This window comes from Octopus bimaculoides, chromosome 2, assembly GCF_046866305.1.
Source record: "Octopus bimaculoides isolate indiv1 chromosome 2, ASM4686630v1, whole genome shotgun sequence".
NCBI classification, from domain to species: domain Eukaryota; kingdom Metazoa; phylum Mollusca; class Cephalopoda; order Octopoda; family Octopodidae; genus Octopus; species Octopus bimaculoides.
In genome coordinates, this window is record NC_142929.1 from 180,117,546 (window position 1) to 180,143,668 (window position 26,123).

At 38.7% G+C, this 26,123-nt stretch overlaps 1 protein-coding gene across 1 annotated transcript in view; it reads left to right on the forward strand.

The window, feature by feature from the left end:
• The window catches only part of LOC106882813 (2',5'-phosphodiesterase 12), a 51,481-nt gene that overhangs the window by 9,635 nt on the left and 15,723 nt on the right, over positions 1 to 26,123 (forward strand). The window contains exon 2 of the mRNA XM_052965764.2: positions 25,872 to 26,011. Coding sequence (XP_052821724.1) covers positions 25,872 to 26,011 — 140 coding nt within the window. The remainder of the gene's footprint in view (positions 1 to 25,871; positions 26,012 to 26,123) is intronic.

Here is a 26,123-nt window from a genome sequence, read left to right on the forward strand (position 1 = left end):
TACTCACCCATCTTTCCTTTGTCTTGACATTCCATGATTGTTATAATTGAGTGTCATCATCTGTCAGGGGGTGTCTTTCATTTCCAGTCTTCAAGGAAAACCTGTCCAGATGCATGGAAATATCACCATACTACCTTAGTTGGAAACAGGTGAAGGTTGTTGACAGGAAGAGGATCCAGCTGTTAGCAAATCTGCCCCCACAAAGTTTTGCCCAAGCAAGCAAGCATAGAATAGTGGATGTTAGAGTGATAATGATGATAGTCTACTGTCTTATACTTTGAGGGTTTATTCTGGTACCCCATTGTTACTATCTTACTTTCTTCCCAGCTGCTCCCACCCACTCCGATAAAATGCAGGGTTGTCATTACATCTTCTCTGTAGGAAGATGCCTGTGCATGTCCTTCTTCCATACTTTCTTTTTCCTGTTCTTTTCATGTCTTGCAAGTTACTTGGCAACCTCACTAGTGCTGGTGACACCAGAAAAGCACCCAGTACACACTGTATAGTAGTTGGCATAAAGGACAACTGGCCATAGAAACCATGCCAAAGCTGATGTTGGAGCATAATACAACCTGGTAACCTTCCAGAGCTTGTTAAACCGTCCAACTCATGCCAGCATGGAAACTAGATGTCAAATGATGATAAGAATGATTTTATATGCATATATATAAAATACTGGTGGAATATTGCAATAAAAACAGCAATTTGGTGTAAGCACAGTAAGCCAGATATTATTTTGTGGGACAAAGCAGGCATTCATTGTTGTAGAGATCAGTTCCCTGTTGTCTCCATAACAGGGAAATCAGTTGCCTGTTAGATGTAAATATCTCATAAAAACTTGGAGAACATCTATGGAGAACTAATGGAAAACAGAGCTCTTATATCCAAATTTTGGATTTGCATCCATATCTATTATTATGGTTGCACAGAGGATACATTAGAACAGATTTGCTTAAAAAAACTTAGAAATGCTAGGTATCTCTAAAAAGAACAAAACAAACTGATTTCTATTCTCCAAGTATAGTCGATTAGTTGTGCAGAGATAATTTGTAAAATATTCTATGGATTCTCTGTTTGTGCTGCTTCGGCTGAATATAAATTCACAATCACACACACAAATGACATACATACACACATGCATGCATGCACGCATGCACGCACGCATGCGCACACACACACACACACACACACACACACACACGCACACTTGTATAGTAAAGAACATGTACACCCACTACATGATTGCAATTTTATCCACACATACACACACATACTCATGCAAACACCAATCAATTCAAATATCTACAATCCTTAAGAGCCTTATCACTTTGTTAGTGTCCAGTTTGAAGTCTGCACATAAATCCCACTTAATATATTCTTCTTTTATTGTTTCAGTCGGTTTACTGCAGCCATGTATATATATATATATATATATATATATGTTTTTATATATCGTATATGTCCGTGTATAAGACGACCTTTAAATCTTAAAACTTACCCTAAAAATTTGGGGGCATCTTATACCACCATTCTAAAAACCAAACTTTGAATTTTAAGTGATTTTATAAGACAGCTAACCTTGACCTCAGTGCGATAACCACAGATGTACGTGAGCAGATTAACAAAATAAAAGAAAATTATAATGTAGGTATTAAAAACACTTTTACTTTATATATTATTGGCGTATCTTCATAATAAATAGCCTATTAGAGAGATAATTCTATATCATTGAAATCAAGTTTTATCTATGAGAGCTTAGCTGACAAAATTTAAACATCGAGTTATGGTTGCGCTCACAGTAACCTTTATCTTTCACTAACCTTTCAAAAATGTTAATGGTGATGTATAACTGTAGTAATAAGATTTAGAATAACATATTTATATTTTTCATAAACTATCTATTATCATTTGGCGGTAAATAACACAATTTGGATTACACACAACCTGTATTTTTCAATAAAATTATTTTTACAGTAGTTGCATTTAAAACATAAGACATTATAAATCTTTTTTATTTCCTATCAAGATAAATAATAGTAATAAAACATCAAACCTCAATCCATAATTTCACACCACTCTTGTCCATCCACCCTTTCTCTTGAAAATGAACAAAATTGCCAGGCAGAAGATATATTTTGGGCTTTGTTTTATATTTAAAAATAATCATGGGTTTTAATTTTGTACCGTCAGCTATGCAAGATGATACCACCTTAAACCCTGTTTTCTCATATCATGTGCTTTAATGTGCACTGTTTTTACTCCTTTCAAATCTACCATTTTGTTATCCAGCATGTCAAAGTTTAATGGAGTCTCATCCATATTTCCATTATGAGACAATGGAAACTGATGCCTTTTTCTCAGCTGGATGATGAACTGGTGAAAACTGGTTACTTTGTTATCATCATCTCTCAAGAGTTTTGGGGTGATTTTTGTTTTCTCCCTTATTACCAGATTTTTTTCTGTTCATAAAACAATTGCACCAGCCTACTGTTGCTTTAAAATCTTTACATTCTTCTTTATATAATTTAGCCTGTTTTAGGGAATAAGATCTTATTTTATTTCGCGTTACAATGTAGCCATCTTGTCTCTGCTGGAGTACCGATTCTGCTACATCATTTTCCAACTTTGGCCAACAGGTGCTTCCTCTTCTCATTGCACATTTTTGTTTGGGCATTTGTCTTAATTTTTCTTCATTCTTTCTCCACTCTCATACCATCATCTCTGTAACATCGAATGTTCTAGCAGCAGCACAACTGTTCAAACTCTTGGCTACTTCTGTAACTTTCAATTTGAAACTAGCCTTGTATTTTCTTCTTTTTGCTGGTGGTTGCATATTGGTATGGGTATAATATAATTATAAATTTCACTTGATTTGACAGTTTGTGATTTTACAGTCCTCAGTCAAATCGTCCAACCCATGCTAGCATGGAAAGCGGACGTTAAACGACGACGACGATACGTACAGACATATATATATATATATATATATATATATACCGCCTGACTGGCCTTTGTAGGGTTTTCGAGCGAGATCGTTGCCAGTGCCCCTGGACTGGCTCTTGTGCGGGTGGCACATAAAAGACACCATTTCGAGCGTGGCTGTTTTCGTGCGGGTGACACGTAAAAGCACCCACTACACTCTCTGAGTGGTTGGCGTTAGGAAGGGCATCCAGCTGTAGAAACTCTGCCAAATTGGATTGGAGCCTGGTGTTGCCATCCGGTTTCACCAGTCCTCAGTCAAATCGTCCAACCCATGCTAGCATGGAAAGCGGACGTTAAACGATGATGATGATGATGATATAAAGTATAGGTTATTAATGCTCCAGGCTGACTGTAACTGTTGAGATCATATGAAGTAGTATGAAGTACCATTATCGTATGATTGCTAGTGGTTGTTATGATAATGATAAAGTTTTGATAAAGAAGAAGAATCAGTATTTGCAAGAGATCAGCTGATAAATGTAAATAAAACAATGGTTTCTCTTTTAGGCAAAGTGTATAGGAAAAACATGATATAGAATCGTTTTTGTTTTTATTGGTAAATGTTAGGGTAAGTACAGTATATATTAGCATATATTCTGTGAATAGGAAAACAAGAGGAAGAAGAAGAAAAAGCGGAAAAATCAGTATTTGCAAGAGATCAGCTGATGAAATGTAAACAATGGTTCCCTTTTAGGTGTATGAAAAAATATTGATATAGAAATGGATTTATACAGTTCTATATTGAAGAGATGAGGAATTATGTACATTATTTACATTTGACAGATATTTGTCATCATCTTGTTTGTTGTTAACACGACATTTCGGCTGATATACCCTCCAGCCTTCATCAGGTGTCTTGGGGAAATTTCGAACCTGGATTCTCATTCCTAAGGTATTTTTCGATGTTGTTGTTGTTATTATTATTATTATTATTATCATCATCATCATTATTATTATGCCACTATGGCATATGGTGTAGTGGTCAAGAGCGCAGGCTACTAACCTCAAGATTCCGAGTTCGATTCCAGGTAGTGACCTGAATAATAATAATAATAATAATAATAATAGCATCAAAAAATACCTTAGGAATGAGAACCCAGGTTTGAAATTTCTCCAAGACACCTGATGAAGGCTGGAGGGTTTCATCATCATCATCATCTTCGTTTAACGTCCGCTTTCCATGCTAGCATGGGTTGGACGATTTAACTGAGTACTGGTGAAACCAGATGGCTACACCAGGCTCCAATCTGATTTGGCAGAGTTTCTACAGCTGGATGCCCTTCCTAACGCCAACCACTCAGAGAGTGTAGTGGGTGCTTTTACGTGTCACCCGCACGAAGGCCAGTCAGGCGGTACTGGCAACGGCCACGCTCAAAATGGTGCAATTTATGTGCCACCCGCAAAAAAGCCAGTCCAGGGGCACTGGCAACGATCTCGCTCGAAAATCCCACAAAAGCCAGCCAGGCGGCCCTGGCAACGGTCACGCTCAAAATGGTGCATTTCATGTGTCACCCGCACAAGAGCCAGTCCAGGGGCACTGGCAACGATCTCGCTCGAAAAATTTCATGTGTCACCCGCACATGAGCCAGTCCGGGGGTACCGGCAACGATCTCGCTCGAGAATCCTACGACAGCCCCGCACAAGAGCCAGTCCAGGGGCACTGGCAACGATCTCGATCGAAAATCCCATGAATGCCAGCCAGATGGCACTGGCAACGGCCACGCCCAAAATGGTGCATTTCATGTGTCGCCTGCACATGAGCCAGTCCAGGGGCACTGGCAACGGTCTCGCTCGAAAAATTTCACGTGTCATCCGCACATGAGCCAGTCCGGGGGCACCGGCAACGATCTCGCTCGAGAGTCCTACGACGGCCCTGCATAAGAGCCAGTATCAGTTGAAATGTGTTAACAACAAACAAGACGAAGACAAATATCTGTCAAATGTAAATAATGTAGAAATGGATTTGTTATTTTGTTTATTTTAATTTCTAAGGATATAGTCTTTACATGACTAATATTTCTAAAGACACCTGTCATCGCAAAAGCTAGCCCGTACACAGATGGTTTTGTAATTTAGCAGTTGTCTTATACTACAGAAATGCAACAAAGATAAATTCCTGAAATTCTTTACAAATTTTGACCTCATCTTATGGAAATATATGGTATATATATATATATATATATATATATATATATATATATATATATATACATTTTCACACACACACACATTTGTATGCACATTAGTGATTCACTAAATCATCCATAGATTTTTATGGTGCATACATATGTACTGACAGAGAATTAAGTCCAGAATCAGCTGAATCGAACGGTCCCTACTGGTGAGGCTACAGAATATGTTGAAACTGACCGATCAGTATAGTGAATTTGTCGACTGGTGTTTTTGGGTGATTACATTCCCTGTTAGTACATATGGATATAATTTTGTGCTTTAACTACAGCATTAGAACTTTTTAGCTCTTATTTCCAGCAATGTCAGTGTTCTAACACCCTAGTCGTATTTAGTGACAATTACAGTTTTCCCTTTTGGTAACACATTGCTGTCTTTATTGATTTTATATATATGTGTATATATATGTATGTATGTATGCATGTATGTATGTCTGTATATATGTATGTATGTATATCTATGTATGTATGTGTGTGTGTGTGTGTGTGTGTGTGTGTAATCAATAATATTGAAAATAAGAGACAAAGATAGGTGTAGCTTAAAGAAGTCGTTTAGCACATGCACAGTGTGCAAGCAAATATATTCAGTGTGTTTTTTTTCATACGTATGCTCATTGTAGTGTTTGTCTGCAGTGTCTACGTTGTATTTGAGTGCTATTGTATGCACAAAGCATATGCTCACCTACATTGTACAGCTGTGGATGATTGCATTAGTAGACAAATGAGTGGATAATGGAAATGAATAATAGTACATGTGTGAATAATTGATGAATGACAGGTAGTGGATTGATATAGATGTGTTCATAATGGAATACACTACTGCTTACTTGTATTTTCATGCATACTCTCTTATCTTCATCCTCTTGGATGCACTCTCCCTCAAGGTACACTCACATGCACAGTCATTCTCATGAACATGTTCATGAACTGTAATTTGATTGGGTTTATATACAGGGTGTCCCAGAACTGATTATCTATAAATTAACTGTATTTATTCTGTGTTTACATAAACTGGTCACTTAACATATTTCTACTAAGCTCCAGTAAGTGTACATATACTAACATATGTATTAATATTACTTTTTCTTCCATGGCCTTACTTAGTCTGTTACTTAGAAATCCACACATGCATTCATATAGGAACTTCATTTGCATTCTTGCTTCTGTATTCGATGGTAGCGGGGCGATTCAAGTTGTAATGTATAACATTCTCAAATATGTAGGTGAAAATTGGGTGCAGTAAAATTCCTTAAAGTTAATAAATCGAAATCAAGATTAAAAAAAAGTGAAATGGGAAAATCATAGATAACTGTTAGGAAGTCTGTGGGGTTAATTTATGGTTGTTCTGATAAGAGCTATCACAGAGTTTATGGATTAATTCATTGTCAAATAAGTCCACTGGCACTTGCATGAGTATAAAGGAGGTTATAAGGGGAAGGCTGTAGGTGATTCCTTAATCTTAAAAAATATCTCTAAATGTATTGGCTGAGGTTTATATTGAGTGGCTATCCTCACAGTCTGCATGGTAGTCAAGCTCAGGAATATAGGTGTGTTTGACTCTTTAGAATTTAGATTACTGTGTGAAAATAATGCTCATTTATTCATACAAAGCAGAATTAATCATGCATTATCTCATAGCTTTTGAGATTTCACTGATGTGATTGTTTATATTTAGAGTGACAGTGTGAGATGGGTGTGAGAGGCTGAATCTGGCCAGTTTGATCATAAAACAGGTGGAGTGTTTAGGCCAGATGTGGCTACTTTAAATACTAATGGGTTTATCTGTAACAGATAAGCTGATGTGTAAATATAAGATATAGTTCATTTGAACCAGTGGTAATCAGATTGTCTGCATGGGTAATCCTGATTTCTTGGGATATTGAAAAATTTCTTGGAAGTTTATGTCTTTAAATATTTAATATTGGTTTCAAAATTTTAGCACAAGGCCAGTAAGTTCAAGGTATGGGGTTAAGTCGATTACGTCGACCTCCTGTGCTCAACTGCTACTTATTTTATTGACTCCAAAAGGATGAAAGCAAAGTTGACCTCAGCGGAATTTGAACTCAGAATGTGAAGATGGATGAAATGGAACTAAACATTTTGCCTGGTGTGCTACTTAAAATATTTAATACTAAAGGAAGTATAATACTAAATATTTAAAACTAAATTAACATAGACAACACGGCTAGACAGATAAATCTAACTCTTCTGCTTTATTAAATATGTGGTTTTAATATTTCTGTGGTTTACTACTCCTGAAATTACACATAGACAGCTTCTTATTAAAAGAAATTGTGGCACTGTCATGGTATTAGCTGTCAGAAGTGAAAGTAGAACTGACAAGGAACATTACTGCTGGTTTGAGTTGATTCTTTGGCTACTGACTAGCCGGAGCTGTCTGTCAGTCTGTCTATCTCACTATCTCTCTCTATCTATCTATCTATCTATCTATCTATCTATCTATCTATCTATCTATCTTGTCCCATCTTCGTTGAGCCCTGTGTGGCTAATAAAAGAAATGTATCTATCTATCTATCACTCGTTCACCTCTGTTTGTGTCCGTAGAATTTATCAAATTAGAAAACGCAAATTTAATATAAAAATATATTTTCTGAAATTGCAAATTATTTAAAATATAAAAATATAATTTTCAACAGAGAGAATTTATCAAAATAGAAAACAAATGAAGTTTGAAGTTTAAAAATAATAGGATCGACCACTCATGACTAGCTAGCGCGGACGCGCGACTGCGCGTTCGGGACCACTCTGCTTTAGTAGTACCCTTATACTCTGTGTGTTTTCAAACGCATGGATATAGGTGTCAAATTTGTTCCAATAACTTTCGAGTGATAGATAGATAGATAGAGAGAGAGAGAGAGAGAGAGAGAGACAGACAGACAGACAGATAGCTCGCTCCGGCCAGTCATGGTATTAGCTGTCAGTAGCCAAAGAATCAACTCAAACCAGCAGTAACATTCCTTCAGATTTTTCTACTTTCACTTCTGACAGCTAATACCATGACAGTGCCGAAATTGTAATTCTAATCTTATACTAAATTTGAAATGTATACATGCATAAATCTCTTTCCTTACTCCCATCCTCTGATCCAGTCACTGTTTCTTTGAAATACGAATTGATTTGTTTCCATGGTGACTATTGTTGCGAATACAATCACAATCTAGGACTACTCTCACTATGTATGTTATTTGCATGTATTTCTATTATGTAGATTTACATTATATATATCTGTGTTGTGTGTGTGTGTGTGTGTGTGTGTGTATGTATGTTTATGTGTGTGTGTATGTATGTATGTATGTATGTATGTATATATATATATATATATATGTATATATATATATATATATATGTATATATATATATATATATATATGTATATATATATATATATATATATATATATATATATATATATATATATATACATATACATATACATGGTCTGATCAATATGTATCCAGACTGTTGCCTTAGTAACAAAGCTAAAGAACAGAGAGTAAAGATGCTGGGCACAGATTGACTTTGAACTCTGCTGTGCATGCACACTAAGTTTTAATGTTCTAGCTCACTTCTGCTGATTACAGCAGTGCTTGGAAGGAAGGTGTGTAGCATGTGATCATCGCATTAATCTTAACAGAGGAAGTTGAATAGAGAATCTGCATCAAATTTTGCTAAAAACTTGGCGATACCTGCTCAGAGGCCTACGCAAAGTTTTCAAGAAGTCTTCATTGTTTTTCAACACAATCAAGGAGATCTTAAACCCAAGTGTCTTTTTGGTCAGCTGGAAGCAGTTTTGGCACAAACTTGGCAGACACGTGTCTCCTACCCAAATCTTCAGTGATAATGGACTGAACTGAACTGTAACTCAACTGCACATCCTCTGATAACTCATGGATGGTGATTTGACGATTTTCCCTCACATCTGCATGCACATCTGCATGCACATCTGCATGCACATCTGCAATGTTTTTCTCAGTTCTGTTCATTGTGGGTCTCCCAGAACGTTTGTCAACATCAAGATTTTTTTGGTTATCTTGGAGATGTCTGAACCACACATACACTTGTATGTGGCTCATACACTCCTCTCCATACACTTTCTGCAACTTTGTGTAGGCCTCTGAGCAGGTATCGCCATGACAACTTTCTGTCATGGTCAATGTGATGATCACATGCTACACACCTTTCTTCGAAGCACTGCTGTAAACAGCAGAAGTGAGCTAGAACATTAAAACTTAGTGCACATGCACAGCAGAGTTCAAGGTCAATCTTTGCCTAGGGGCACTACTCTGTGTGATTTAGCTTCATTACAATGCCCACAATCCAGATATTTATTGGTCAGACCTCTTATATATATATATGTATGTGTGTGTGTGTGTGTGTGTATATGTATATACATTTATGTGTGTGTATATATGTATATATATATATATATGTATATATATATATATGTATATATCATCATCATTGTTGTTTAATGTCCATCTTCCATGCATGCATGGGAAGGATGGTTGACAGGAGCCAGCCAGGTAGAAACACTACCTTAGGCTACTGTGTCTGTTTTGGTAGGGATTTTATGATTGGATGCCCTTCCTAATACCAACCACTCCACAGAGCGGACTCAGTTCTTTTCACGTGGCACTAGTACATGCGAGGTTAGTTTTGGCATGATTTTTACAGCTGGATGCCTTTCCAAACACCAACCGTGTTATGGTGTGGACTAGATGCTTTTTGTGTGTGTGTGTGTGTGTGTGTGTGTATGCATGTGTGTATATGTAAATGTGTGTGTGTACTGTTGACAGGGCTATGAAAGCTTATAGTCATACTTTGAAAAAGGGCTATAAAAGCTAAGAGTTAGGATGCAGAGAACTATACCAGGAAGTTTGAAGAGAATCTCTATAGCAAATGTACTTAGCTAGAGGAGAAAGAGGTTTGCTAATGTTTTGTGAGGGTTAGAAACGTGAGCTGTTCTGGATTGCAATGCAGTGTACTATAGAAAATCTAGATGTTGGAGAGAAGTGTGTATGGGGTGATAAAGCACATTTGCTCTTATTGATTTTGAAAAGAATGAAGCATGGAAGTGCTATTTTAGGAGGCTGTTAAATACAGAGAATGTATAGGAGAAACAGATCTTCCCAGAGTAGATACAATGACAGGACCAATCAAATTGATTGTAGTATGATAGATAGAGCAATTAAGGATGTGAAAACAGGGAAGGCTTTTGGCTATTTAGAATTACTATCGAAATGCTTAAAATAGCTACCAAAGCAAATTCAGGGGTTAGTCACTCAGGCAACTAGATGGTGGTAAATATTGTCATACTAAATGACTGGTGTATTAGCATCATTTTTAACTGCTACAAAGATAAAGTAGATACATTAGAGAGCAAAAATCACAGAGATAACAAATTGCTGAACTAAGTTAGAAAAGTATCAAAATGAGTTATTGATCATTTGATGAGGAAAAGAATTAGCTTAGATGAGTTGCAGTACAAATTTATGCCAAAAAGCACTACTGACATCATCTTAGTGAGACAACAGCAAGAGAAGTACTTAGATAACAGTAGGTCACTGTATGTAACATTCATCAAACTAGAAAAGTTTACTATATGCAGGCAAATGACCTACAAGAGCTGTACACATCATGTTCAGAGGTGTAGACGGCAAGGTGAGATTTGGCAAATAGTACAGAAATAAATTTGGTGTGCAGGTAAGTGTCCATGAAGGTTCAGTGTTCAGTCTTCTCTTATTCATTATAGTTCTTCAAGCCATAACAGAGGAGTTTCATACAAGCTGTTTATAGGAATTCCTACATGCTGATGAACAAGTTTTTACAGCCGAATTTGTTATAGAATTAAGGAAAAAATTCCAGACCAGAAGTAAAAATTAGAATTCAAAGGACTCAAAGTAAACTTGGCTAAGTCCAAGATATAGTAAATAGGAAAGAAGACAGAACCCTGATACCATCAAGGAAATGGGCCTGTTCAGTGTGCAGAAAAGGAGTAGATAGGAATTCCATATGCTATATACATTGTAGACAATGGACACACAAGAGGGGCAATGGATTCACATAAAGGATAATGGAAAAAGCAAACTTTTTATGTGGCAAATGCATAGGGACATACAGGAAATAGATTATTTCAAATGATCAGTAATTGATAGCTTTTGTTACTTAGATGATGTAATTAACTGTGAAGAGGGGTGTTCTGAAAGTATACTAGCCAGATTAAGAACTGTTTGGAGAAAGTCCAGGAAGATGATACTTTTGTTAGTAACAAAGGTTTTTCTCTCTCAGAGAGGTAGATCATGTGATGCTTGTGTATGAACTGCAATGCTACATGATAATGGACTTTGAATGCAGAGAACCTGTGAAGACTAGAAAACAATGAAGCAAGCGTGCTCTGCTGGATGTGTAATGAATGATGGAGTACAATTAACTTGAGAGAAAACCTGAATATAAAAGGAATCAGATATACTGTACAATATACAAGACTGCATTGGTATGAGGTTATGATGCATGTTAAAGAGGACATTTGTATTAATTATAAAGAAGTGTTGTGCTCTCCAAGTGAATGGTACCTGGGAGACGTTTTGAATGCAGTGAAAGTGGTGAAGACTGATTTGAAGTTATTGCATCTCATAGAAGAGGAGACTACAAAGGACCAGGTTGGTTGGTGATAAGCAATGTAAAAGAAAATACATCCACCTGTGTAGGTGTGGTGAAATGGATGATAAAATTGGCAGTGAGGAAATCTGAGAGGAACATATTTCATATATATATATATATATATATATATAGTCAAACCCTAGACCAACCAAAACCTTGAGAATGGATTTGGTAGATGGAAACTGAAAAAAAAAAGACCATCGTGTATCTCTCTCTCTCTCTTTCTCCTTGTTTTGATATTGTGAAAGTTGTAAACAAGTGTCACCACACAAGTGGCATCATTTGCTTCCAATCCTCAGTGACAACCTATCAGGCTTTGAGGAAATATCACCTTTGCATTTACCCAACACCCTTATACCCTATCACTCATCCATCTACCTTGTCCTCTTTGTCACTCATCTGTCCATCATTCACTCTGTTATCAGCTCTCCCTTCTTTTCACTTAGACTGTATTATACCGTCAGTCACTGTCGCTGAAGATGATACTGATTCTCACATCGTCTTTGTACTATGACTCCAATGTAACTAGAGATGTTAGTGCACCTATCTAACCCTCTTATCTTTTCGACATTCAACACTTTTCTCTCATCCATATCACCTAACGCTTTCCGTACATGCATACATGCGTAGTTACGTACGTACCTACGTACATACATGTGTAGTTACGGACGTACCTACATACATACATGCGTAGTTACGTACGTACGTACATCAATACATACGTAGGTAGGTAGGTACGTACATACATACGTAGGTAGGTAGGTACGTACGTACATATATACATACGTAGTTACGTACGTACATACATACGTAGTTACGTACGTACATACATACAGACGTAGTTACGTACGTACGTGCATACATACGTAGTTACGAACGTACGTACATGCATACATGCGTAGTTACGTACATACCTACATCCGTACAGGCATACATGCGTAGTTACGTACGTACCCACGTACATACATGCGTAGTTACATACGTACCTACGTACATACATGCGTAGTTACTTACGTATGTACATCCGTACATGCATAGTGACGTACGTACGTACATCCATACAGGCGTAGTTACATACGTACGTACATCCATACATACGTAGTTACGTACGTACGTACATCCATACATACGTACGTACGTACATCCATACTTACGTACATCCATACATACCTGCGTAGGTACGTACGTACATCCATACATACGTACATCCTACCTCGGTACGTACCTTCATCCATACGTACGTATGTACGTACGTACATCCATACATACGTACGTAGGTACATACGTACATACATACGTACGTCGGTACATCTATATATACGTACGTAGGTACGTACGTACATACAAACATACGTACGTAGGTACGTACGTACATACATACATAATACAAAGAATATATATACATGTATACACACATATATGTACATACTTACATCTACATGTGTATATACATGCATATCAGGGTACAGGACGTTAGAACAATAAACTACAGACAACGGAACGAACACATAGGAAAACGGAAAGCCCCTTGGAATATCCCTTCATCAGCTGTCTCTATTCTATCTAGACGTTTCGAAGACCAGACAGGACGTACTCTAGAATAGTCTCTTCCTGAGTAGTGGATCAACCAACTACACAGAGTATTCCAAGGTGGCAAACACAAACCAAGACAGGAAAAAATGGACAGTGAAAACAACATTCAAAAGCCGTACGGCCAAACGCAAATCTGAGGTAGAACGCTAGTAGTTCGTCTTGCCTTCACAGCGGCTGGAGTGAAAAGAAAGTTGACCACAGGTCACACGAGAGCAGAGAGTATGGTGGAGGGAGGAAATGGAACAAGGAGGAAGGGACAGAAGCAGTGAAGTAGAGGCCAGGACAGAAGGGTAGATAGGAAGATAGAGGAAGACAGATAGATAAATAGATAGAGAGGATGGTGGAGGGAGGAAGTGGAACAAGGAGGAAGGGACAGAAGGGTATAGCAGTGAAGTAGAGGCCAGGACAGAGGTATAGATAGAAAGATGGAGGAAGACAGATAGATAAATAGATACATACGTACGTAGGTACGTACGTACGTACATACAAACATACGTACGTAGGTACGTACGTACATACATACATACATACGTACGTAGGTACGTACGTACATACATACATACATACGTACGTAGGTACGTACGTACATACATACGTACGTAGGTACGTACATACATACGTACGTAGGCACGAACGTACATACATACAAACATACGTACGTAAGCAAGTACGTACATACATACATACGTACGTAAGCAAGTACGTACATACAAACATAGGTCCATACATGCGTACGTAGGCACGTACGTACATGCGTACGTAGGCACGTACGTACATACGTATGTAGGTACTACGAACATCCATACATACGTACCGAGGAACGTACATACATACGTACGTAGGTACGTACGCACATCCATCCATACGTACGTACGTACGTACGTGCATCCATACATACGTACGTAGATACGTACGTACATGCATACGTACATACGTACGTAGGTACGTACATACGTACGTAGGCACGTACTTACATACATACATACGTACGTAGGCACGTACGTACATACAAACATACGTACGTAGGCAAGTACGTGCATCCATACATACGTACGTAGGTACGTACGTAATCCATACATACGTACGTTGGTACGTACGTACATCCATACGTACGTATGTAGGTACGTACATACATACATACGTACATAGGTACGTACGTACATAGGTACGGACGTACGTCCATACATAGATACGTAGTTACGTACGTACATCCATATATACTTACGTAGGTACGTACGTACATCCATGCATAATACGTAGGTACGTACGTAGCTACGTAGGTATATCTACGCACGTCCGCTGGTACGTACGTACATCCATACATACGTACGTAGGTACTTACGTACATACATACATACGTAGGCGCGTACGTACATACATACATACATACATACGTAAGTAGGTACGTATTTACATACATACATACGTACGTAGGTACGTACGTACATATATACATACGTACGTAAATACATACGTACATACATACGTACGTAGTTAGGTACGTACGTACATACATACGTACGTAGGTACGTACGTAGTACATATATACATACGTAGTTACGTACGTACATACATACGTGGTTACGTACGTACATACATACGTAGTTACGTACGTAGATCCATACAGACGTAGTTACGTACGTACGTACGTGCATACATACGTAGTTACGAACGTACGTACATGCATACATGCGTAGTTACGTACGTACCTACGTCCGTACAAGCATACATGCGTAGTTACTTACGTATGTACATCCGTACATGCGTAGTGACGTACGTACGTACATCCATACAGGCGTAGTTACATACGAACGTACATCCATACATACGTAGTTAGGTACATACGTACATCCATACATACGTTGTTAGGTAAGTATGTACGTATATCCATACATACGTAGTTACGTACGTACGTACATCCATACAGGCGTAGTTACATACGAACGTACATCCATACATACGTAGTTAGGTACATACGTACATCCATACATACGTTGTTACGTACGTATGTACGTATATCCATACATACGTGCGTAGGTAGTACGTACATCCATACATACGTACCTAGGTACGTACGTACATCCATACATACGTACGTAGATGCATACGTACGTATGTACGTACGTACATACATACGTACGTAGGTACGTACGTACATACATACGTACGTAGGTACATACAAACATACGTCCGTAGGCACATACGTACATACATACATGCGTACGTAGGCACGTACATACGTACGTAGGTACGTACGCACATCCATCCATACGTACGTACATCCATACATACGTACGTAGGTAGGTACGTTCATCCATACATACGTACGTAGATACGTACGTACATACATACGTACGTAGGTACGTACGTAGGTACGTACATACATACATACGTACGTAGGCACGTACGTACATACAGACATACGTACATAGGCACGTACATACACACATACGTACATACATGTACGTATGTGTGTATGTACGTATGTACGTATGTACGTATGTGTGTATGTACTTACATACATACGCACGTAGGCACGTACGTACATACATACATACGTACGTAGGCACGTACGTACATACATACATACGTACGTAGGCACGTACGTACGTAATCCATACATACGTACGTACATCCATACATACGTACGTAGGTACGGACATACATACGTACATAGGTACGTACGTACATCCATACATACGTACGTAGGTACGTACGTACATCCATACATACGTACGTACATCCATACATAATTTCGTTGCTACGTACGTACATCCATACATACGTACGTAGGTACGTACGTACATACATACATACGTACGTAGGATAGTACGTACATACAGACATACGTAGGTCCGTACTTACATCCATACATACATACGTAGGTACGTACGTACATCCATCCATACATACGTAGGTACGTACGTACATCCATACATACATACGTAGGTGTGTACGTACATCAATACTTACGTACGTAGGTACGTACGTACTTCCATGAATACGTACGTAGGTACGTACGTACATACATACGTACGTGGGTACGCACTTACATAGATACATATGTACGTCGTTACGCACGTACATACATACGTACGTAGGTACGTACGTACATACAAACGTACGTAGGCAAGTACGTACATCCATACATACGTACGTGGGTACGTACGTACATCCATACATACGTACGTAGGTACGTACGTAATCCATACTTACGTACGTAGGTAGTACGTACATCCATACATACGTACGCAGGTACTTCCGTACATCCATACATACGTACGTAGGTACGTACGTACATACATACGTACGTAGGTAGGTACGTACATATATACATACGTGCGTAGGTAGGTACGTACGTACATACATGAATACGTACGTAGGTACGTACGTACTACATACGTACGTAGATACGCACGTACATACATACGTACGTAGGTACGCACTTACATAGATACATATGTACGTAGGTACGCACGTACGTACATACGTAGGCACGTACGTACATACATACATACGTACGTAGGCAAGTACGTACATCCATACATACGTACGTGGGTACGTACGTACATCCATACATATGTACGTAGGTACGTACGTAATCCATACGTACGTAGGTAGTACGTACATACGTAGGTACGTACGTACATCCATACATACGTACGTACATACATACCTATGTAGGTACGTACATCCATACATATATACGTAGGTGCGAACGTGCATCCATACGTACGTACGTACGTACATGCATACATACGTAGTTACGTATGTACCTACGTCTGTACATGCATACATGCGTAGTTACGTACGCACCTACGTCCGTACATACATATGTAGGTACGTAAGTACATCCATACATATGTACGTAGGTATGTACTTACATCCATACACACGTACATCCATACATACGTACGTAGGTACGTACGTAATCCATACTTACGTACGTAGGTAGTACGTACATCCATACATACGTACGCAGGTACTTCCGTACATCCATACATACGTACGTAGGTATGTACGTACATCCTTACATACGTACGTAGGTACGCACGTACATACATACATACGGACGTAGGTACGTACGTACATCCATACATACGTACGTAGGTACGTACGTTCACCCATACATACGTACGTAGGTACTTACGTACATACATACATACGTAGGCGCGTACGTACATACATACATACATACATACGTAAGTAGGTACGTATTTACATACATACATACGTACGTAGGTACGTACGTACATATATACATACGTACGTAAATACATACGTACATACATACGTACGTAGTTAGGTACGTACGTACATACATACGTACGTAGGTACGTACGTAGTACATATATACATACGTAGTTACGTACGTACATACATACGTGGTTACGTACGTACATACATACGTAGTTACGTACGTAGATCCATACAGACGTAGTTACGTACGTACGTACGTGCATACATACGTAGTTACGAACGTACGTACATGCATACATGCGTAGTTACGTACGTACCTACGTCCGTACAAGCATACATGCGTAGTTACTTACGTATGTACATCCGTACATGCGTAGTGACGTACGTACGTACATCCATACAGGCGTAGTTACATACGAACGTACATCCATACATACGTAGTTAGGTACATACGTACATCCATACATATGTTGTTAGGTAAGTATGTACGTATATCCATACATACGTAGTTACGTACGTACGTACATCCATACAGGCGTAGTTACATACGAACGTACATCCATACATACGTAGTTAGGTACATACGTACATCCATACATACGTTGTTACGTACGTATGTACGTATATCCATACATACGTGCGTAGGTAGTACGTACATCCATACATACGTACCTAGGTACGTACGTACATCCATACATACGTACGTAGATGCATACGTACGTATGTACGTACGTACATACATACGTACGTAGGTACGTACGTACATACATACGTACGTAGGTACATACAAACATACGTCCGTAGGCACATACGTACATACATACATGCGTACGTAGGCACGTACATACGTACGTAGGTACGTACGCACATCCATCCATACGTACGTACATCCATACATACGTACGTAGGTAGGTACGTTCATCCATACATACGTACGTAGATACGTACGTACATACATACGTACGTAGGTACGTACGTAGGTACGTACGTAGGTACGTACATACATACATACGTACGTAGGCACGTACGTACATACAGACATACGTACATAGGCACGTACATACACACATACGTACATACATGTACGTATGTGTGTATGTACGTATGTACGTATGTACGTATGTGTGTATGTACTTACATACATACGCACGTAGGCACGTACGTACATACATACATACGTACGTAGGCACGTACGTACATACATACATACGTACGTAGGCACGTACGTACGTAATCCATACATACGTACGTACATCCATACATACGTACGTAGGTACGGACATACATACGTACATAGGTACGTACGTACATCCATACATACGTACGTAGGTACGTACGTACATCCATACATACGTACGTACATCCATACATAATTTCGTTGCTACGTACGTACATCCATACATACGTACGTAGGTACGTACGTACATACATACATACGTACGTAGGATAGTACGTACATACAGACATACGTAGGTCCGTACTTACATCCATACATACATACGTAGGTACGTACGTACATCCATCCATACATACGTAGGTACGTACGTACATCCATACATACATACGTAGGTGTGTACGTACATCAATACTTACGTACGTAGGTACGTACGTACTTCCATGAATACGTACGTAGGTACGTACGTACATACATACGTACGTGGGTACGCACTTACATAGATACATATGTACGTCGTTACGCACGTACATACATACGTACGTAGGTACGTACGTACATACAAACGTACGTAGGCAAGTACGTACATCCATACATACGTACGTGGGTACGTACGTACATCCATACATACGTACGTAGGTACGTACGTAATCCATACTTACGTACGTAGGTAGTACGTACATCCATACATACGTACGCAGGTACTTCCGTACATCCATACATACGTACGTAGGTACGTACGTACATACATACGTACGTAGGTAGGTACGTACATATATACATACGTGCGTAGGTAGGTACGTACGTACATACATGAATACGTACGTAGGTACGTACGTACTACATACGTACGTAGATACGCACGTACATACATACGTACGTAGGTACGCACTTACATAGATACATATGTACGTAGGTACGCACGTACGTACATACGTAGGCACGTACGTACATACATACATACGTACGTAGGCAAGTACGTACATCCATACATACGTACGTGGGTACGTACGTACATCCATACATATGTACGTAGGTACGTACGTAATCCATACGTACGTAGGTAGTACGTACATACGTAGGTACGTACGTACATCCATACATACGTACGTACATACATACCTATGTAGGTACGTACATCCATACATATATACGTAGGTGCGAACGTGCATCCATACGTACGTACGTACGTACATGCATACATACGTAGTTACGTATGTACCTACGTCTGTACATGCATACATGCGTAGTTACGTACGCACCTACGTCCGTACATACATATGTAGGTACGTAAGTACATCCATACATATGTACGTAGGTATGTACTTACATCCATACACACGTACATCCATACATACGTACGTAGGTACGTACGTAATCCATACTTACGTACGTAGGTAGTACGTACATCCATACATACGTACGCAGGTACTTCCGTACATCCATACATACGTACGTAGGTATGTACGTACATCCTTACATACGTACGTAGGTACGCACGTACATACATACATACGGACGTAGGTACGTACGTACATCCATACATACGTACGTAGGTACGTACGTTCACCCATACATACGTACGTAGATACGTACGTACATACAAACATAAGTACGTAGGTACGGACGTACATGCATACGTACGTAGGTACGTACGTACATACATACATACATAGGTAGTACATACATACGTACGTAGGCACGTACTTACATACATATATACGTACGTAGGCACGTACGTACATACATACATACGTACGTAGGCACGTACGTACATGCATACATACGTACATATGCACGTATGTTCATACATACATACATAGGTTCGTACGTACATCCATACATAGATACGTAGGTACGTACGTACATCCACACATACGTAGGTACGTACGTAATCCATACTTACTTACGTAGGTACGTACGTACATCCTTACATACGTAGGTTCGTACGTACATCCATACATACGTACGTAGGTACGTACGTACATCCATACATACATACGTAGGTACGTACGTACATCCATACATACGTACGTAGGCACGTACGTACATCCATAAATACGTACTTAGTTACGTACGTACATCCATACATACATGCGTACATCCATACATACGTACGTACATCCATACATACGTTCGTTGGTACGTACATCCATACATGCGTATGTAGGTACGTACGTACATACATACATACATACATACGCAGGTGCGTTCTTGCATCCATATATACGTACGTAGGTACGTACGTACATCCATACATACGTACGCAGGTACGTACGTACATACATACGTACGTAGGTACATACGTACGTAGGTATATACGCACGTAGGTACATACGTACGTAGGTACGTACGTACTAAATAATACCTAAGTAGGTACGCACGTACATACATACATATGTACGTAGGAACGTACGTACTAAATACATACGTAAGTAGGTACGCACGTATATACATACATATGTACGTAGGTACGCACGTATATACATACATATGTACGTAGGTAAGCACGTACATACATATGTACGTAGATACGCACATACATAGATACATACGTACGTCGGTACGCACTTACATAGATACATACGTAGGTAGGTACGTGCGTAGGTACGTACGTACATACATACGTACGTACATACATACATACGTACGTAGGCACGTACATACATCAATACATACGTACGTAAGCAAGTACGTACATCCATACATATGAATGTAGGTACGTACGTACATCCATACATACGTACGTGGGTACGTATGTACATCCATACGTACGTACATAGGTACGTACTTACATACATACATACGTACGTAGGTACGTACGTACATCCATACATACGTACGTAGTTACGTACGTACTAAATACATACCTAAGTAGGTACGCACGTACATACATACATATGTACGTAGGTACGTACGTACTAAATACATACGTAAGTAGGTACGCACGTATATACATACATATGTACGTAGGTACGCACGTACATACATATGTACGTAGGTACGCACATATAGATACATACGTACGTCGCTACGCACTTACATACATACATACGTAGGTAGGTACGTGCGTAGGTACGTACGTACATACATACGTACGTACATACATACATACGTACGTAGGCACGTACATACATCAATACATACGTACGTAAGCAAGTACGTACATCCATACATATGAACATAGGTACGTACGTACATCCATACATACGTACGTAGGTACGTATGTACATCCATACATACGTACGTAGGTACGTACTTACATACATACATACATACGTACGTAGGTACGTACGTACATTCATACATACGTACGTATATGCATACATACGTACGTTGGTAGGTACGTACATCCATACATACGGACGTAGATACGTACGTACATACATACATACATACGTAGATACGTACGTACATACAGACATACGTACGTAGGTACGTGCGTACATCCATACATATATACGTAGGTGCGAACGTGCATCCATACTTACGTACGTACATGCATACGGACGTAGTTACGTACGTACGTGCATGCATACATTCCTAGGTACGTACGTACCTACGTCTGTACATGCATACATGCGTAGTTACGTACGTACCTACTTCCGTACATACATATGTAGGTACGTAAGTACATCCATACATATGTACGTAGGTATGTACTTACATCCATACATACGAACGTAGGTACGTACGTATATCCATACATACGTACGTAGGTACGTATGTACATCCATACATATGTACGTAGGTACGTACTTACATACATACATACATAGGTGCGTACGTACATTCATACATACGTACGTATATGCATACATACGTACGTTGGTAGGTACGTACATCCATACATACGGACGTAGATACGTACGTACATACATATATACATACGTAGATACGTACGTACATACAGACATACGTACGTAGGTACGTGCGTACATCCATACATATATACGTAGGTGCGAACGTGCATCCATACTTACGTACGTACGTACATGCATACATACGTAGTTACGTACGTACGTGCATGCATACATGCCTAGGTACGTATGTACCTACGTCTGTATAGGCATACATGCGTAGTTACGTACGTACCTACCTCCGTACATACATATGTAGGTACGTAAGTACATCGATACATATGTACGTAGGTATGTACTTACATCCATACATACGTACGAAGGTACGTACGTACATCCATACATACGTACGTAGGTATGTACGTACATCCATACATACGTTCGTAGGTACGTACATACATACATACGGACGTAGGTACGTACGTACATACATACATACGAACGTAGGTACGTACGTACATACATACATACATACGTACGTAAGTACGTACGTACATCCATACATACGTACGTAGGTACGTACGTTCATCCATACATACGTACGTATATACAAACATAAGTACGTAGGTACGGACGTACATACATACGTACGTAGGTACGTACGTACATACATACGTATGTATGTAGTACATACATACATACATACGTAGGCACGTACTTACATATATACGTACGTACATACATACATAGGTACGTAGGCACGTACGTACATGCATACATACGTACGTAGGCACGAACGTACATACATACATACGTACATAGGTACGTACGTTCATACATACATACATACGTAGGTACGTACGTACATCCATACATACGTACATTCATACATACGCATATCCATACATACATATGTACATCCATACATACGTACATACATCCATACATACGTACGTACATCTATACATACGTTCGTTGGTACGTACATCCATACATACGTACGTAGGTACGTACGTACATACATACATACGTAGGTACGTACGTACATCCATACATACATACTTAGGTACGTACATACATCCATACATACATACGCAGGTGCGTTTGTACATCCACACTTACGTACGTAGGTACGTACATCCATACATACGTACATCCATACATACGTACATCCATACATACGTACGCAGGTACGTATGTATATACATACGTACGTAGGTACATACGTATATACATACATACGTACGTAGGTATGTACGTCCATACATACATTTTTACGTAGGCATGTACGTACATACATACATCCGTACGGAGGCACGTATGTGCATACACCTCTTTGTACTATGATTCCAATGTAAGTAGGGATGTTAGTGCACCTATCTGACCCTCTTATCTTTTCAACATTCAACACTTTCCTCTCATCCATATCTTTTTACGCTTTCCACTTGTCCCAGTATATATTCATTGTATACATTTAATAGATATACTCATTTATTTCCTTGATTTCAATTGTTTCTCAACTCTATACAGCCTTGTGCTATGTTTTCGGACGGCATGTATTTTGTATAGATGTGGTTCATATTAAGGGCTACTGTGGAGTGATAGGTGTCCAGCTCTATCAGCATCGTCTGCAGCTGATGTATGGTTTCAGTAATGAGTAATGAGTATGATATCTGCGAACTGTAGGTGCGTTACTAGCTTGCTGTTGATGTTCACACCAATTGTCTAGTCAATGTTTCTAGATGTGGTGAAAATCATTGGAAATATGATAGTGAAAATGTGCGTGTGTGTGTACATGTACATGCATGTACATACATGTATATATACATGTGTGCATGTGTACATGTATGTATATATATCTGTATGTGTATGTGCATATATATATATATATATATAGATAGATAGATATTATTATAAAATCTGGTAATTAGTCATATATTAATTAATATCGAATAATTATCAGGAGGCCAGCGCATCTAAAGAATCAAAGAGATTCAGAAATATTATCTGCAATCTCAGAGGATTAAGGTACATTTAAAAAAATAACGTCGACCACTAACGTGGACAGTCAATGCGCTAGAAATAGATCACATCTTGTGTCTATTAAGACCGAAATATAGCAGCATACCAAAAACGTGAGCGGGCAAGACATTTAAAATCACCTAAAAAAGCATTATTAAACAGGAACTAGTTTCGGATTTAACAAATTCTTACCATTTGTCTATTCCTCATCAGCCTGATTTGTAATGTACCGTAATCATCAGAATCGTATACAGAGTTGCCCACCGCCATTGGTGTGCGTGCATATGGTTCTGCTAATTACAGCTTAATGGTAAAATTCAAAAGTCTTCGTTTTGGCGCGCTAATTCCAGGAATATATCCGCAGAAAATATTTACTGCGACTTATATATTCAGTATGAGAACATGAGTAATGGGTTAAATATTATTATAAAATCTGGTAGCTTTTTTAGGTGATTTTAAATGTCTTGCCCGCTCACGTTTTTGGTATGCTGCTATTTCTAGCGCATTGACTGTCCGAAACTAGTTCCTATATATAGATATATAGACACACACACTACTCACACACATATATCTATATATATATATATAGATATAATAAATATGTGTGTGTGTGTGTGTGTGTGTGTGTGTGTGTGTGTGTGTATACCACACTATATCATCATCGTCATCTTAATGTCTACTTTTCCATGCTTGCATGGGTCAGGCAGATTTTCTGTCGAAACAATTTCCTATAGCTAGATGCATTTCCTGTCACCAAACTTCACTTGTTTCCAAGCAAGGTGATATTTCTTCAGGACCTGATATGTTGTCACAGAGGATTGGAAGCAAATGATGCCACTTGTGTGGTGACACTTGTGTGGTGACACTTGTGTGGTGACACTTGTGTGGTGACACTTGTTTACAACTTTCACAATGTCAAATCAAGGAGAGAGAGAGAAAGACACACACACACGATGGGTTTTTTTTCAGTTTCCATCTACCAAATCCATTCTCAAGGTTTTGGTTGGTCTGGGGCTAGAGTAGATGACATCTATCTAAGCTGGTGTATTGTGGGACTGAATCTGAAACTATGTAGTTAGAAAGCCAATTTCTTAATCACAAAATTTCTTTGCAGTTCTTTTATCATTATGCATGTTTTAAACTCATTGAAGTTAGGAGAGAAAAATGTATATGAATAGTAAAAACCAGTAAAATAAATCTCTGTATTAATTTCTTCTTTCTGTTTCTCAGAATACGAGTAGTAACCTATAACATCCTGGCGGACCTTTACTCGGATTCAGACTTCAGTAGGGAACAACTGTATCCCTATTGTCCTGCCTATGCTCTCAATATTGATTACAGAACTCCACTCCTATTAAAGGAAATCACAGGTAAACTGAATATATCTATTGATTCAGGAATTGATGATAAAAATTAATCTTAAGCTTCAGTAAGCTCTCTTCTTTACTTTTGTATTGATGTCCTGCCAGATTTTCTATTATT